The sequence below is a fragment of the Glandiceps talaboti genome, chromosome 3 (assembly GCF_964340395.1).
Source record: "Glandiceps talaboti chromosome 3, keGlaTala1.1, whole genome shotgun sequence".
Lineage (NCBI taxonomy): Eukaryota > Metazoa > Hemichordata > Enteropneusta > Spengelidae > Glandiceps > Glandiceps talaboti.
The window spans coordinates 129,892-144,982 of NC_135551.1; the positions used below are offsets into that span (position 1 = coordinate 129,892).

The following is a 15,091-nucleotide window of genomic DNA, read 5'->3' on the forward strand; positions in this document are numbered from 1 at the left end:
CCATATATAAACACTATTTGTTTTACTGCTATGCTTAGTGACATGGTTCTTTTCAATCGAGTGTGTTTGTGTTACCTCAGATGCCCTCGTCCTGTTTGTCTGAAGGCTGAATGATATTTGACAGTGATCAGACAGAATTGTATTTAAATCATGTACCAGAAAATAGTTAATTTTAGAATACAGATGTTGACTGACTACTGTGTAGTCAACAGTACTACTTCCATTGGGCTGGTGACATGTGAATTTACCCGTTTTATCTCCTATGCATCTGCCATTCAGGATTATAAGGTCTGATGCAGTACACAGGTCCAATAACAGTTCACCATAATGATTTTTGTTAAATGTATCCTGACCATTTCTCTTACTGAGGTTTATGTTTTCTTCTGACACATAGGGGCAGTCAAGACTCTCATATGTGGTGACTTCTTGTTCATCTTTAGTACGTGCATTTAGATCACCATTTAGTATTACAGATCCAAAATTAGAATATTTTACTATATCTTTTTCTAGTAAATGAAATAGATTTGAGTCCTTCCAATTAAAAACACTAGAGTATTGTGGACTTAGGTATAGAGTACATAGGTAAATATCGTTCTCTAGATGAAAAAAGTTTTTATCTAACCGTACCCATATAAAGTCTTCACTGCTGCTTGGAATTTGTTTTATACCACATTTATACTCAGACCGGTAGTATAATACTACGCCTCCTGAATCTGTCCATGCTTTTTTATGTTTTTTTGATCTATAAGAGTGAAAATGGTTATAGCTAGGAATTTCCAAATCGGAATCTTTGTTTGTTTTTGATTCAACTATCCCTATAAAGTCATAGGCTTCAACAAGCTCTATAAAATTCTTGTTTGTTTTCTTTTTACTTAGATTTCCATGAATGTTCCATAAAGTAAATGTCAAGGCAGCTCTTTCAGTAGAGTCCATGATTAACAAAAAGGATACAGCTGCTAAATAATCTTACACTTATGTTGCACCTGCTGTTGGCTGTTACACACATGTGACTGTCTGTTTAATTAAGGTTACAATAAGTTGTCCGTGTCCACCACATGTAAGTCTATCCGTTCAAGAATTGTATTATGTTTGTAAATAACTCCTTGACAATATCGTTTCTATTGTTTTTGTCCTTGTTTGGTCTCCAGTTTGTATTTGTATATGAAGGTCTTTTCCTTGGTTGATACGTCCTGGTTCCGTGTGTTTCCTGTATCTCGGTATCGGTAATATCCTGGTTATCTTTCCTCATTTGAGTCACTATCGCTCTATATATGTATCTCTTCATATTTGATACTAGAAAGGCGGTTCCTTTCCCATTTGGATGAATGTTGTCTTCATACAAGTAAGGTTTAACTTTGTTATGTCTGTCTTTGAAGTTAGAATGGATGTAGAACACATTAGGTACGTTGTCTGCGATGAATTCCAAGGTGGAGTTGAAGCTAGATATGTTATGATTAAATTTGTCATCGTGTATCCTTGGTAGAATACTTGATACAAACACTTTGCTTCCTGGGTAAGTCTTGCGTGTTGTATCAAGTAGCTCTTCATATCTCTGACGGCATGTTGACAAGGGAGTGCCGCTGGCAATGTCATTAGATCCAATATGCAGCACAATGTTTTTTGGATCTTTGAATCGGGATTCTTCTATGAAGTTAGTGGCTTCCTTGATTCCCCTGCCACTTAGTGTTTGAATGGATGTATGTCTGGTATTTGAGAATTTCTTTGGGTCAATGTGTCTCAAGCAGACTTAGATATGTTGTGTCTGCTTGTTGGACATGGAACATGCCTACAACAATAAAGGATGGGTCGGGTATGGGGGGATCGTATCACGACGAAAATGGATATGCACATGTATGTCATAGAACACTGTCCTAATACCAACTTTGAATGAGATCTGTTCAAGCATGTCTGAGTTATGGCTTTGGACATAGAAAAATCACAAACAAAATGGCTGCCAGGCAGCCATATTGGATCGTATCACAACAACAATGAATATGCACATGTATGTCATAGAACACTGTCCTAATACCAACTTTGAATGAGATCTGTTCAAGCATGTCTGAGTTATGGCTTTGGACATGAAAAATTCGCAAACAGAATGGCTGCTAGGCAGCCATATTGGATCGTATCACAATGAAAATGGATATGCACATGTATGTCATAGAACACTGTCCTAATACCAACTTTGAACGAGATCTGTTCAAGCATGTCTGAGTTATGGCTTTGGACATGGAAAATTCGCAAACAAAATGGCTGCCAGGCAGCCATATTTGATCCTATCACGATGAAAATGGATATGCACATGTATGTCATAGAACACTGTCCTAATACCAACTTTGAACGAGATCTATTCAAGCATGTCTGAGTTATGGCTTTGGACATGGAAAATTCACAAACAAAATGGCTGCTAGGTGGCCATATTGGATCGTATCATGACAACCATGAATATGCACATGTATGTTAAAGAACACTGTCCTAATACCAACTTTGAATGAGATCTGTTCAATCATGTCTGAGTTATGGCTTTAGACAGGGAAATTTGCAAACAAAATGGCTGCTAGGCGGCCATATTGGATCGTATCATGAAACAAATTGACGTGCATATGTATGCCATTGTATGTTGCCTCTGTACCAAGTTTGAAAAAAATCGGTAATGGCATCTCCAAGATACGGCTGCGGACGGACGGACGGACGGACGGACGGACGGACGGACACACGGATGCACGGACAGACGGAACCCAATCCATAAGTCCCCGTCCCGGACTTCATCCGGCGGGGACTAACAAGACAGCACCATCAAGTATCAGAAACTATTCTTTATAACTCACACAGGGTTGAAATATGTTCTTAAAAAGTTAAATGACATCATTATTTACATGTAGTAAAGGTCAGCACATCTACTGGTAGTATCATTGGTAGGGGAGATTTGGAGTTTAAGGCAATTTTAGACTATCTTGGCAAACATTTCACATCTTTAAAAGACTATCATCTCAAATTAGAATTGGGTGAAAATATTTAAGAAAAGTTTAATACCATTATGACTGTAAAAAGGTTGTTGGTGCATCTGAGTGTTGGTTGAATGCTTGAGTGACCTCTGGGGGTGAGGGAGTCCTTGGGCGTTTTCCCCTGGCAGATCTGCAGTTTTTTGCTTCTATTAAGGCAATGTTTAGGTTATATTCATAGCCTTTGAGGTAATATTTCCAAGCTTCGAATAGCTAACATAAATGTAAGTTTTAAATGAGTTTCCCATGTCACATAAAAATGGCCCCATAATATTGGTATAGTGGCATTAATATTGCATGTATAGTAAATAAAGTCACCGTTATGTTAGAGAACTTTAGGTGGTCATACCTAGTGTATAATAGAAAGTGGAATCTGATGAGATGTGGTGATTTGTAGTGTCAATAACATGTAGTGTCCAAATAGAAAGTGTATTAATCCCTTCTGACAAGTTCATAGTGACGAGTAGGGAACATTTTAGATTAACTTCTTTTATCTATGAAGATTACCATTATGAAACCTTCAAGTTCACTTTTGCCCCAAAGTGCAATATAAGTGAAGCACTGATTGTGAAACAGCCAAGCATTTACATGACATGTTCTGTAACTAGTGTGGTAGCTAGGTAATACATGCATATGTATATTTATAGTTATGCTTGAACTAATAAGTAAGAATTCATGTAAGAAACAGGGAGAAAAACAAATATTTACATGTACCACATTTCAGACAACTTGCTATATGCCATTGTAGAAGAAGGATTTTTTTATTCTATCACAATCCAAAACACAATGACCCCCCTATCCACAATTTTGAAAACAGCATGACCCCCCCTACTGCCAATTTCAAAAACAGGGCGACCCCCTCCCAATCCACCGGTCCCCCCCCCCCCCCCCAGGCCGAAGAAACTGACCGGTCCCTTATGGAAGGTAAAAAGCCATACTTCAATTTCAATATAACTTAGTACGTACGTTAACTTTAACCATATCTAAGCAGATACGTCCTATAAAGTTTGTTGATGTATAGTTATAAATAATTTGCACAATTAATGGCTTTCTGTAATTCGGCTTTATCTTAAGAATGCAAGCTTCAAATTTCATAGAAATTGGTACATATACTAACCATAACAATGCCTACAAATCTGTTGACATAGCCTTTACTTTTCATGAGTAATTTGAATAATTAATGATCTTCAGTATAAATTAAGCTACATCTTTGAAATGCATGTTTCAAATTCCATATAATTTGGCAAATACATCAACCATGACAAAGTGCACATCCTCTAAAGCCTGTTGATTTTTTAATTTTATGACTAATTTGCATAATTAATGATTTTTGGTAATTAGGCTATTTCTTATGAGTGCAAACTTTAAATTTCAGATAACTGTGTATATGTATTGATGGTTGATGGTAAAGAAGTGCATGTGTCATTTAAAGCTTGATGTTGTAACTTTATATTTTATTAATGTTTTTTTTAAAAATAATTAGGTAATATGTTAACTGTGCAAGCTTCAAATTTCTTTTAGTTTCATATAATTAATTTTCCAATTAAGTGGTACATCATGTATAATAGCTATAGTTTAGAATTGTGTATTCCAGCAATGTGTGTAGCAACAAAAATCTATGGTTTTGCCTTCATGGGAGGCATTCAGTTTAAATCTGTTTTTTTTTTTTTTTTATGAACAGTGAACCAAAGTCCCCACAACTACATATGATCATACACAACCTTATCCCCATTAGTAAGACTGTAATGCTTACACTTTATTTCAGGTATTAATTTTATATGTAGCAAGTTTAATTTTATATGTAGCAACATTGCATTCATCGATACAACAGATATCATCACATCCCATACATTGTGTATTAAATGACAACAACTTACCAACATTGCATTCATCGATACAACAGATATCAGCACATCCCATACATTGTGTATTAAATGACAATAACTTACCAACATTGCATTCATCTATACAACAGACATCATCACATCCCATACATTATGTATTAAATGACAACAACTTACCAACATTGCATTCATCTATACAACAGACATCATCACATCCTATACATTGTGTATTAAATGACAACAACTTACCAACATTGCATTCATCTATACAACAGACATCATCACATTCCATACATTGTGTATTAAATGACAACAACAACTTACCAACATTGCATTCATCTATACAACAGACATCAGCACAACCAGAACATTGTGTATCCAATGGCAACAGACCAACGACTTCATCACCAACTTTGACACTTGTGACTGCTGAACCAGCTGATACACAGGAGATATAGAAGATACAAGATCATTGTTATGCTCTAGTTTGTACTCTTAGCTGTCTCAACTTCAAACAATAAATATATTGCAAGAATAGACACTATGGATTCATATTTATTAAATAAATGAAAATTTGTACTCATAGACTTGAAACATTTTTTGGAAGTGAATCCCAAATCATCACAGATGTGTTTTGCTGATGCGATATCTACGGAAATTTGGATTTCACTTGAAATGTTTTGACTCTGTGAGTCGTAATTTTCATTAGTAATAGCTGTTAATATCATCCTATCTGAAAAATAGTTATTCAACAAGCGACCTATTGGTTAGAATAGCGTTGTAGCACAACTGTACAGTTTTTAAAAATGTTTATGCATATGCTAGTCCATGCTAACAATAGGTGTTCATTTGCTGAATGACTATCCAGTTGCCTATCCAACCATGTTGCTATCTTTTCAATATACGTGATCATTTGGCTGTTGCTATGAGTGTGATCATGTTGTTAGATATATTTGCATACATTTGTGTATGTTTTTGTTCACTTGTGTATGAATTCCTGATATATCTTTGCAATATACGTGATCATTTGGCTGTTGCTATGGACGTGGTCTTGTTGCTAGGCATATTTACATACATTTTTTGAATATTTATTCAATTGTCTATTAATCCCTTTTGTTATCTTTGCAATATATGTGATCATTTGGCTGTTGCTTTGGGCGTGGTCTTGTTGCTGGACATATTTACATGCATTTTTTAAATGTTTATTCAATTGTCTATTAATCCCCATTGTTATCTTCACAATATGTGCAATCATTTGGCTGTTGCTATGGGCGTGGTCTTGTTGCTAGGCACATTTACATAATTTTTTGAATGTTTATTCATTTGTCTTTCTATTCCTGTTATCTTTGCAATATATGTGATTATTGGCTGTTGCTATGGGCGTGGTCTTGTTGCTAGGCAAATTTACTTTTTGAATGTTTATTCAATTGTCTATTAAACCCTGCTGTTATCTTTGTGAAATACATGACCGTTTGGCTGTTGCTATGGATGTGGTCATGATTGCTAGGGTATTTGCATACATTTTTTGAATGTTTACTCACTTGCCTACCAGATGATGTTATTTGACCAAAATATACTGCCATTTGGTTGTTGCTAAGGGCGTGGTCATGGTTGCTAGGGCCAATCTTGTCAAAATGTTTTGAAGAAAATCTGCAGAATAACACTCAGAAACATCTCACCAAGTTTCAGAGTCACTGACCAAGTACTTTTTGAGGAAAAGAACATTTTTACACCTAATTTGCATATCACTCATGAAATCATTGTATGCTTAATATTTATCTGTCCATACATCCCTAGATGCATTCCCATTAAATTTCAGCCTAATGTGCTCAGTAGTTTTGGAATTATAGATTTTTAACCAAAAAGACACATTTTTAGCCCTAATTTGCATATTACTGATGGAATCATCATGTCATGAACAAATCTTACTTTACACCCCCTTAAGAATGTTCCCACCAAATTTCACACCAATCTGCCCAGTAGTTTCTGAGTTTAAGTTTTTTGACCAAAAATCACATTTTTTTACCCAAATCACACACGTGATGCGATGATTTTGATTTGAACAATTTCCCAACTAGACACCCAAGGTAATGGACCCACCAAATATCATGGCAATAAGTTGTTCACACACACACACATACACACAGACGCTGGGCGATCCCTATAGCACTACTGAACCTCAGTTCAGTTGTGCTAATAAATCACACAGATTGATTTGAGTGCCTGTGGTCTGTACCGTACATCGAACTTTCAAATAGTGTAACAATTTCTAGTACAGTGATGCCGTAATACTCGTTACAATGTTACAATAATCATGTTAACAGATATTATATTATAGCATTACCATTATAGCTGTCGCCTCGCCCATTATGTCGTTCAAAGTTTGCTTTCGTCCATTATGGGCTGGGAGGGCGTACATTATTGTTTAAATATTGCAATGCATGGCTATGTCATGTTGCTGATATGACGACCAGAGTATGCACAGTGCAAAATTCGTGATATACCAGACGTATATCAACACATATGAACCTAGCTGCACCTAACGGGTTAGGTGTGGGTTAAACACTAAAACTTAGGAAGACACCAAAACAGACGAAAAACCCCTCAAAACTTAGGTGCGGGTTAAACACTAAAAAAACTTAAAAAGTCACCAAAACAGACGAAAAAACCCTCAAAACTGCAACAAGACGCTACAATTATTGCAGCTAAAACGAACCCATATTCTAGGGATAATACGCAAGTCTACATGCGTATTCAATTTTGTACACCCCTAATGTGTGATGGATATACAGAGACGTATATCAACACATACGAACCCGTATTCTAGGGATAATACGTAAGTCTTTACACGTGTACAATTTCGTACACCCCTTATGTGTGATGGATATACAGAGACGTATATCAGTGTAATCGAACTCTTCTGATATGCTAATATATGAAGTACGTATATCCACACATATCTGTAAAATACGAATGTGTATGTATCATTGTGCGCTAACGTCAACGTACACCAACATGCATATTTCCATCGTATATCAACGTCTACATGCTAGCTACGTGAATGCGTAATAGGTCATAATAGGTCATAATAGGGTCTGGTCGCCTACAGGCTGTACAGGCTTATAATGCCGGTGTGGTGCGCCAAACTTTCCGGATTGGGTCATCACAGGGTCATCGCACATGCGCACATTGGTCACACATATTAATGAGATTATCTATGATATTTGTTCCCTGTGTTGTGCACTGATGTTATCCCTGTAATTTATCGAACGTGTGTGCCTTCATTTTAAAAATTATGATCCACAGTGTTTGTAGGATCGAACGAGAAGACTTTGAACCATTTTCAGCTTTACACAGCTTGTAAAACAAAGAATAATGAACAGATGTATCCTATCGAAGGCCTTCTCATAGTTAATAAAGCTTCTTCAAGTGAAATGCATACTTTTCAATCAGAGTGTACAAGATCAATCTGTTATCAAGAGTACTCCTCTTTTTTCTAAAACCAATTTGAGTCTCACAATTATAGTATTGTACTTATCAAACCATAAGACTATCACATAGTATTTGGGCGTAGATCTTACCTATGACATCAGTAGCTTAACTATGCCGTAGTTACTAGGAGAGTCTTTACTCCCCTCCTTCAAGGTGTAATCAATCCTGCAGACCAGACACTAAGGAATACACGACTATTCAGAACTTCATGGTAAAGAATATGTAATATATCATCATTCAGGTGGAGCATATTTCCAAACTTCTGCAGAGATTCCATCTCGCTTTTTTTGTTTTTAAGTATGTCAATACATTTCCGAATCTCCCCATTGTGATTTGACAATTTAGTTCTCAACAGTTGATGTTAGTATTTGCTAGGTCGGTCCTGCATGTTTAATTCATCTCTGTAGTTTGGGGTCAGCTCATAGAATGAGTGTCTTTGGCTATGATTTAATGTAGATTTGACAGTCGGAAAGTTTGTCGCAATGAAAATAAAAAGTGGGAAATTGAACATAATTTCGATTCAACTTTCAAAACATACCGATCGCTATAGAATACATGTCTTTGGCTATGATTTAATGTAGATCTGACGGTCTGAAACTTTGTGGCAATGGAAATAAACTTTGTCAAATTGAACAGAAATGCCAATCAACTTTCTAAACATACCAATCAACACCGAATAAATGTCATTGGCTATGAATTAATGTACATCTGACGGTCGGAAACTTTGTCGCAATGGAAATAAAAGGTGAGAAATTGAACATAATTTAATATTTCGATTCAACTTTCAAAATATACCAATCACTATATAATAAATGTCATCGACTGTGAGTTAATGTAGATCTGACGGTCAGAAACTTTATCGCTATGGAAACAAGTCATTGAGAATGCTATGATTGGGTATTAAGGAACTGGCAGTTTATGTTGTCATTTTCTTGATATCACTACTTGATCACACAACAACACTTGTGAACCTAAATCAAACAGACCTAGATATGTTGTGTCTGCTCGTTGGACATGGAACATGCCTACTCATGTTGTGTCTCCTCATTGGACATGGGACATGCCTACTCTTCAAGATGACGTGATGGAATAAACCATTCAACAATAAAGGATGGGTCGGGTAAGGGAAGGGGGGACCTGTTCAAGCATGTCTGAGTTATGGCTTTGGACATGAAAACTGCGCCAACAAAATGGCTGCCAGGCAGCCATATCAGATTGCATCACGACGAAAATGGATATGCACACGTATGTCATAGAACACTGTCCTAATACCAACATTGAATGACATCTGTTCAAGCATGTCTGAGTTATGGCTTTGGACATGGAAATTCGCAAACAAAATGGCTGCCAGGCAGCCATATTGGATCGTATCACAATGAAAATGGATATGCACAGTGTATTTTATAGAACACTGTGCTAATACCAACTTTGAATGAGATCTGTTGAAGCATATGTCTGAGTTATGGCTTTGGACATGGAAAATTCGCAAACAAAATGGCTGCTAGGCGGCCATATTGGATCGTATCACGACAACAATGAATATGCACATGTATGTCATAGAACACTGTCCTAATTAGAATGAGATCTGCATATCTGTTCAAGCATGTCTGAGTTATGGCTTTGGGTAAGGGAAAATTTGCAAACAAAATGGCTGCTCGGCGGCATATTGAATCGTATCATGAAACAAATTGACATGCATATGTATGCCATTGTATGTTGCCCCTGTACCAAGTTTGAAAAAAATCGGTCCAGGTATCTCCAGGAAATGGCTCTGGATGGACGGACAGACGGACGGAAGGACGGACAGAGGGACGGAACCCAATCCATAAGTCCCCATCCCGGACTTCATCCTGCTGGGACTAACAACAACAAAACACTCTTTTTGTAAATCTTACAATGGAAGTAAAATAATGTATCTGTTGCTGATTTTTTACGAGCATATTCATAGCTTAAAGTCTAAAATTCATTTAAAAAACTTGTTGATGATATAGCTCTAATTGGTGAGTATCATCTAATTAAATCAAGAAAATTTTAAGAAGTATCAATGGCAAGTTAACTCTTATAATAAATGACAGTAAATGACAGAATGAACAAATCTTTGGATAATAGTAACTTCATTCACAAAAGTAAGGATGATTTTGAAAAACAAATTGCACGACAGATCATATAATGATATTCTAACGTTACATACCATGGTGAAAATATATCAAACAGAAAACATGCGATTGCAAGTATGTTTCATTGAGTTGAAGAAATATTTTGACACTATGTGGAGACCTGGTTTACTATATAAACTGCAACAAACTGATACAGATGGAAGTATACATTATATACATGGTAAACAAAAATGTGTACACAAATGCTGAATATTGGGTTAAACAAGACAACAAGATCATGCTACTTTTTAAACAAGGAACAGAATAAATCAGGGATGAACATGATAATGATGCAATTGAAATTTTGGATGATACGGTTATTATTATATTATATTATATTAAAGTTAGCACTTATTAAGTTACTGGCCAACCAGAATTGAATGGAATACCAATATTCTTTTTTTTATTACATAATGACATCAATGTATGGACAGAAGCCTGACAAAATATTTTTTTCCAATATTGAAGCCTAGCTTATTCCATTACCATATAAAGACTTGCAGATAAAGCCAGGAAAGCTGAGTGCTTCATTGTTATCTATCAATGGTAGAAAAATGTTATGTTGTATGTTCACGTTTTTCAAAAGTTCCTGCAGGTAGTGTGGGGGTGGGCCACAACTACAATTTGGCCCCTCAACCGTCTTTATTTGAAGGACTGGCTGGTTTTCTGCTGACCTGTTGTCAAGCATGAGTAACAAGTCATTGACTTCCTGGGATCACCATCATCCTCATCACCCATCATCAAGTCACCGACTTTTTCATTTTTTTCCCAGAGACATCTTTCATTGTCTTTTACTTCTTTCACACAACATTGCAGCAACTGTAAGTAAAAAAATTTGGTATTGAGATTTTAACAATTATGAATTCAGTCAAAGTTCAAGCAACAGCAGCTAGTAGCATCTCCAATGAAGCATGCAATTATTTGTGGAACGTAGGTTACTTACAATACAAAAACAACAACAAGGAAAAGATGATGTATCATGACAAATATATCATTCTCTCTGTGCTAAAACATAACTAGAATTTTACATACTTTGAGGATGCTTTCGGGGCTTTCAAGTGTTACGTATCATGGGGGGGGGGGGGGGGGGGGTAAGGAAACCATTGTTTGTACCTACAAAGCTAAAGACCTTGAAACTGCAATAACACTTCCAGAACATAAACGAAATCATAAACTAACAAGTCATTGAGAATGACATAGTCCCCACTATAATTGGATTTTAAGGAATTATCGCTACTCTGATCACGCAATAACATTTGTGAACCTAAAACAAACAGACTTAGATATGTTGTGTGTGCTTGTTGGACATGGAATATACCTCCAACAATAAAGGATTGGTTGGGTATGGGGGATCATATCACGATGAAAATGGAGTCTGAGTTATGGATTTGGACATGGAAAATTCACAAAACAAAATGGCTGCCAGGCAGCCATATTGGATCGTATCACGACGAAAATGGATATGCACATGTATGTCATAGAACACTGTCCTAATACCAACTTTGAATGAGATCTGTTTAAGCATGTCTGAGTTATGGCTTTGGACATGGAAAATTCACAAACAAAATGGCTGCCAGGCAGCCATATTGGATCGTATCACGACGAAAATGGATATGCACATGTATGTCATAGAACACTGTCCTAATACCAACTTTGAATGAGATCTGTTCAAGCATGTCTGAGTTATGGCTTTGGACATGAAAATTCGCAAACAAAATGGCTACCAGGCAGCCATATTGGATCGTATCACAATGAAAATGGATATGCACATGTATGTCATAGAACACTGTCCTAATACCAACTTTGAATGAGATCTGTTCAAGCATGTCTGAGTTATGGCTTTGGACATGAAAATTCACAAACAAAATGGCTGCTAGGCGGCCATATTGGATTGTATCATGACAACAATGAATATGCATATGTATGTCATAGAACACTGTCCTAATACCAACTTTGAATGAGATCTGTTAAAGCATGTCTGAGTTATGGCTTTAGACAGGGAAAATTCGCAAACAAAATGGTTGCTAGGCGGCCATATTGGATCGTATCATAAAACAAATTGACGTGCATATGTATGCCATAGCATGTTGCCCCTGTACCAAGTTTGAAAAAAATCGGTCCAGGCATCTCCAAGAAACGGCTGCGGACGGACGGACGGACGGACGGACGGATGGACGGACGGACAGACGGAACCCAATCCATAAGTCCCCGTTCCGGACTTCGTCCGCGTGGACTAACAACACGCTTGTTGTCTTTGCATAGCTATATCACAATCTTGGCAAAGTAATTGCAAAGTAAGATGATTTACCACAGCCTGGACATTTTTGTCTGAATTGGTGCATACATGTAGATCATTGCAGTATTAGAGAGATCTGGCTTAGCCCTCAATGTTTACATGTAATGTTATAAATACTGCATTATTCATACATATTTTCTGTCTATAAATATGGTTACTGATCGGTTAATACAGAGGAAAGCACTCAGCGGGATCACGCGATAATCAACTACCAAAGCATCAACAACAACCTTTAACATCTTGAAGAAAAGTGTGTATGTTACTCAGTACTTTTGATACCTTGAGAAATCATAATTTGACAGGTGATTCAAAATGCTCACATTCACTATCGCTAATTTGCTAGACAACATGCTTCTTGTCCGCAAATAATCATAGTAAAAAAAATCAGAAAAATAAAAGTCATTGAATGTGAAACATGCGACATTACAAGTTTTATGTATATCTAGTCTAGCCATTTTGATTTATTTTGCCATAATATGGGAACACAATATTGTTGCATTTATACCCACAGACACTGACAATTAGTCAGATAGTGTGAGTAAATATCGGTAAATGTTGGTTAATAAGACATGTACACTGTAGTTTTTGTTTACTGATGTCTATTACAACCATCAGCAATGTATTTTTTCACAATGCTGTTGAGTCTTATTCACCTGTTGACTATGCTCGTCATAGCCTTAGTACTAACAAGTACTCTTTATGACGTCACAAAATCCTGTGGTCTAGGTGGGACTGGAAATACCCGAAAACTCTCAAAGTAAATCAATATTCAATATTCTGGTCTTCCATTGCTTCATGGACAACTGTACTATAGTGTCAACAAATGTAGATCTCATGACACACTTTTAAAATGTCTTAAATAGCTTTTTGGACTGAAAATCAAAAGGGTAAAGCTTTTAAAAAACATCCATTTTGGGTCACGTCAGTGTTATCATTAAATTAGCAAGACCAACAGGTTTTCAAATTTTAAATAAAATAGTTATGAGATATTTTGTACTTTTAGTGGTTTGATATGAAAGGTCAATGTAAACTTTACAAACTTGATTAAATGATAGGAATCGAATGACACATTGTTATCAATGCAAAAGTCGCATTCATCTAATTTTTGACTATGATTCTATCTAAAAAATTTAATTCGTAGTTGATACACACTGATACATTCTGTTATGTCACCTTGCTTTGCATAAATGGCCAGCCAGGTGATGGTTTTCCCAGTGAGTCCCGGAAGAGATCTTATGTTAATATTAAATTTATAGTTGATGTTAACATTTTAAAAGGGTCATGATTTTTATCTCAATCTCGATGCCGTTGCTTTTCTTGTTAGTCATTTCTTGTAATGTGTATGCCATTAATTATAAGGTGAGGATGCCTCAATTTATCAATAATATACACATTATAAGAAATTTTTTTTTTTTTACAAATACATACATCTTTGCTACATAGATCTATGGGACCTCTTATTTTGATGAGATTTATTCTTTGGCAGTGTATGTGTGTTTGTGTGTCTGGATGTGTTGCGCTGACTCTGAAACATTGACATGGAAACTGCTTCCTCAGAGTATTCTAAAATGAGACACACTGTAATACAAAGGATTGAATGCAATACTGCAATGACTGCTCTCAAAATATCTCTTTGGAGCAAACAGATTTGGTTTTCCCACTGCTGAGACAAGGCGAACTATTTAATATTCAGAAAACCTGCCATAACCATTAGAAAAACAGTGAGAAAAAGGGGGACTTGGAGCTAGGCCAATAATTTACTCATGTATGTTTGTAGGGAGCAGTATGTATTTTGATTGTTCAAAAATACTATGAACTTTGGCTATACTCAATAAAATTTGTTATTGATAAATCTTTAAGAAACATGATAGAGAACAGTGGATAGACTAATAATAGACCTTTAAAGAGAGGTGTAGGGTCTATGGTGTAACTGATAAACTGATGATAGGCAAAGTGGCTGGCGAACATAAATAAAAATGTAAGCCTGAGTGAAATCATTTCAGGTACACAACAGTAAATTAGGACACTTTCTCTGCCAATAGAACAAGGTATATTTGAAAACTGTAAACTCTCAGTATCAACAAAACCATCATAATTATGTCCAACAAGATTCTGTAATGGATTAATGTAGAACCAAAAACAGTTCCTATGGATACTAATAGCTAAAGATTGATGAAGAAACGAAAAGTATCAAATCCAATTTTGAATGCCAATCAATACAACCATTTCATGAGTTACATAGAAACACCTGTGATCAGAACATCATTTTATCAGTGGTGGACAATAAAAATTGGCTTTGAA

The 15,091-nt window shown here is 36.1% G+C and overlaps 1 protein-coding gene across 3 annotated transcripts in view; it reads right to left on the reverse strand.

The window, feature by feature from the left end:
* The window catches only part of LOC144432511 (quinone oxidoreductase-like protein 1), a 163,598-nt gene that overhangs the window by 97,399 nt on the left and 51,108 nt on the right, over nt 1-15,091 (reverse strand). For all 3 annotated transcript variants that reach the window (XR_013480725.1, XM_078120733.1, XM_078120732.1), the window contains exon 4: nt 5,171-5,284. Coding sequence is in view for 2 of the 3 variants with exons in the window: in XM_078120733.1 (XP_077976859.1) it covers nt 5,171-5,284 (114 nt within the window). In the remaining variant the exon portion in view is untranslated. The remainder of the gene's footprint in view (nt 1-5,170; nt 5,285-15,091) is intronic.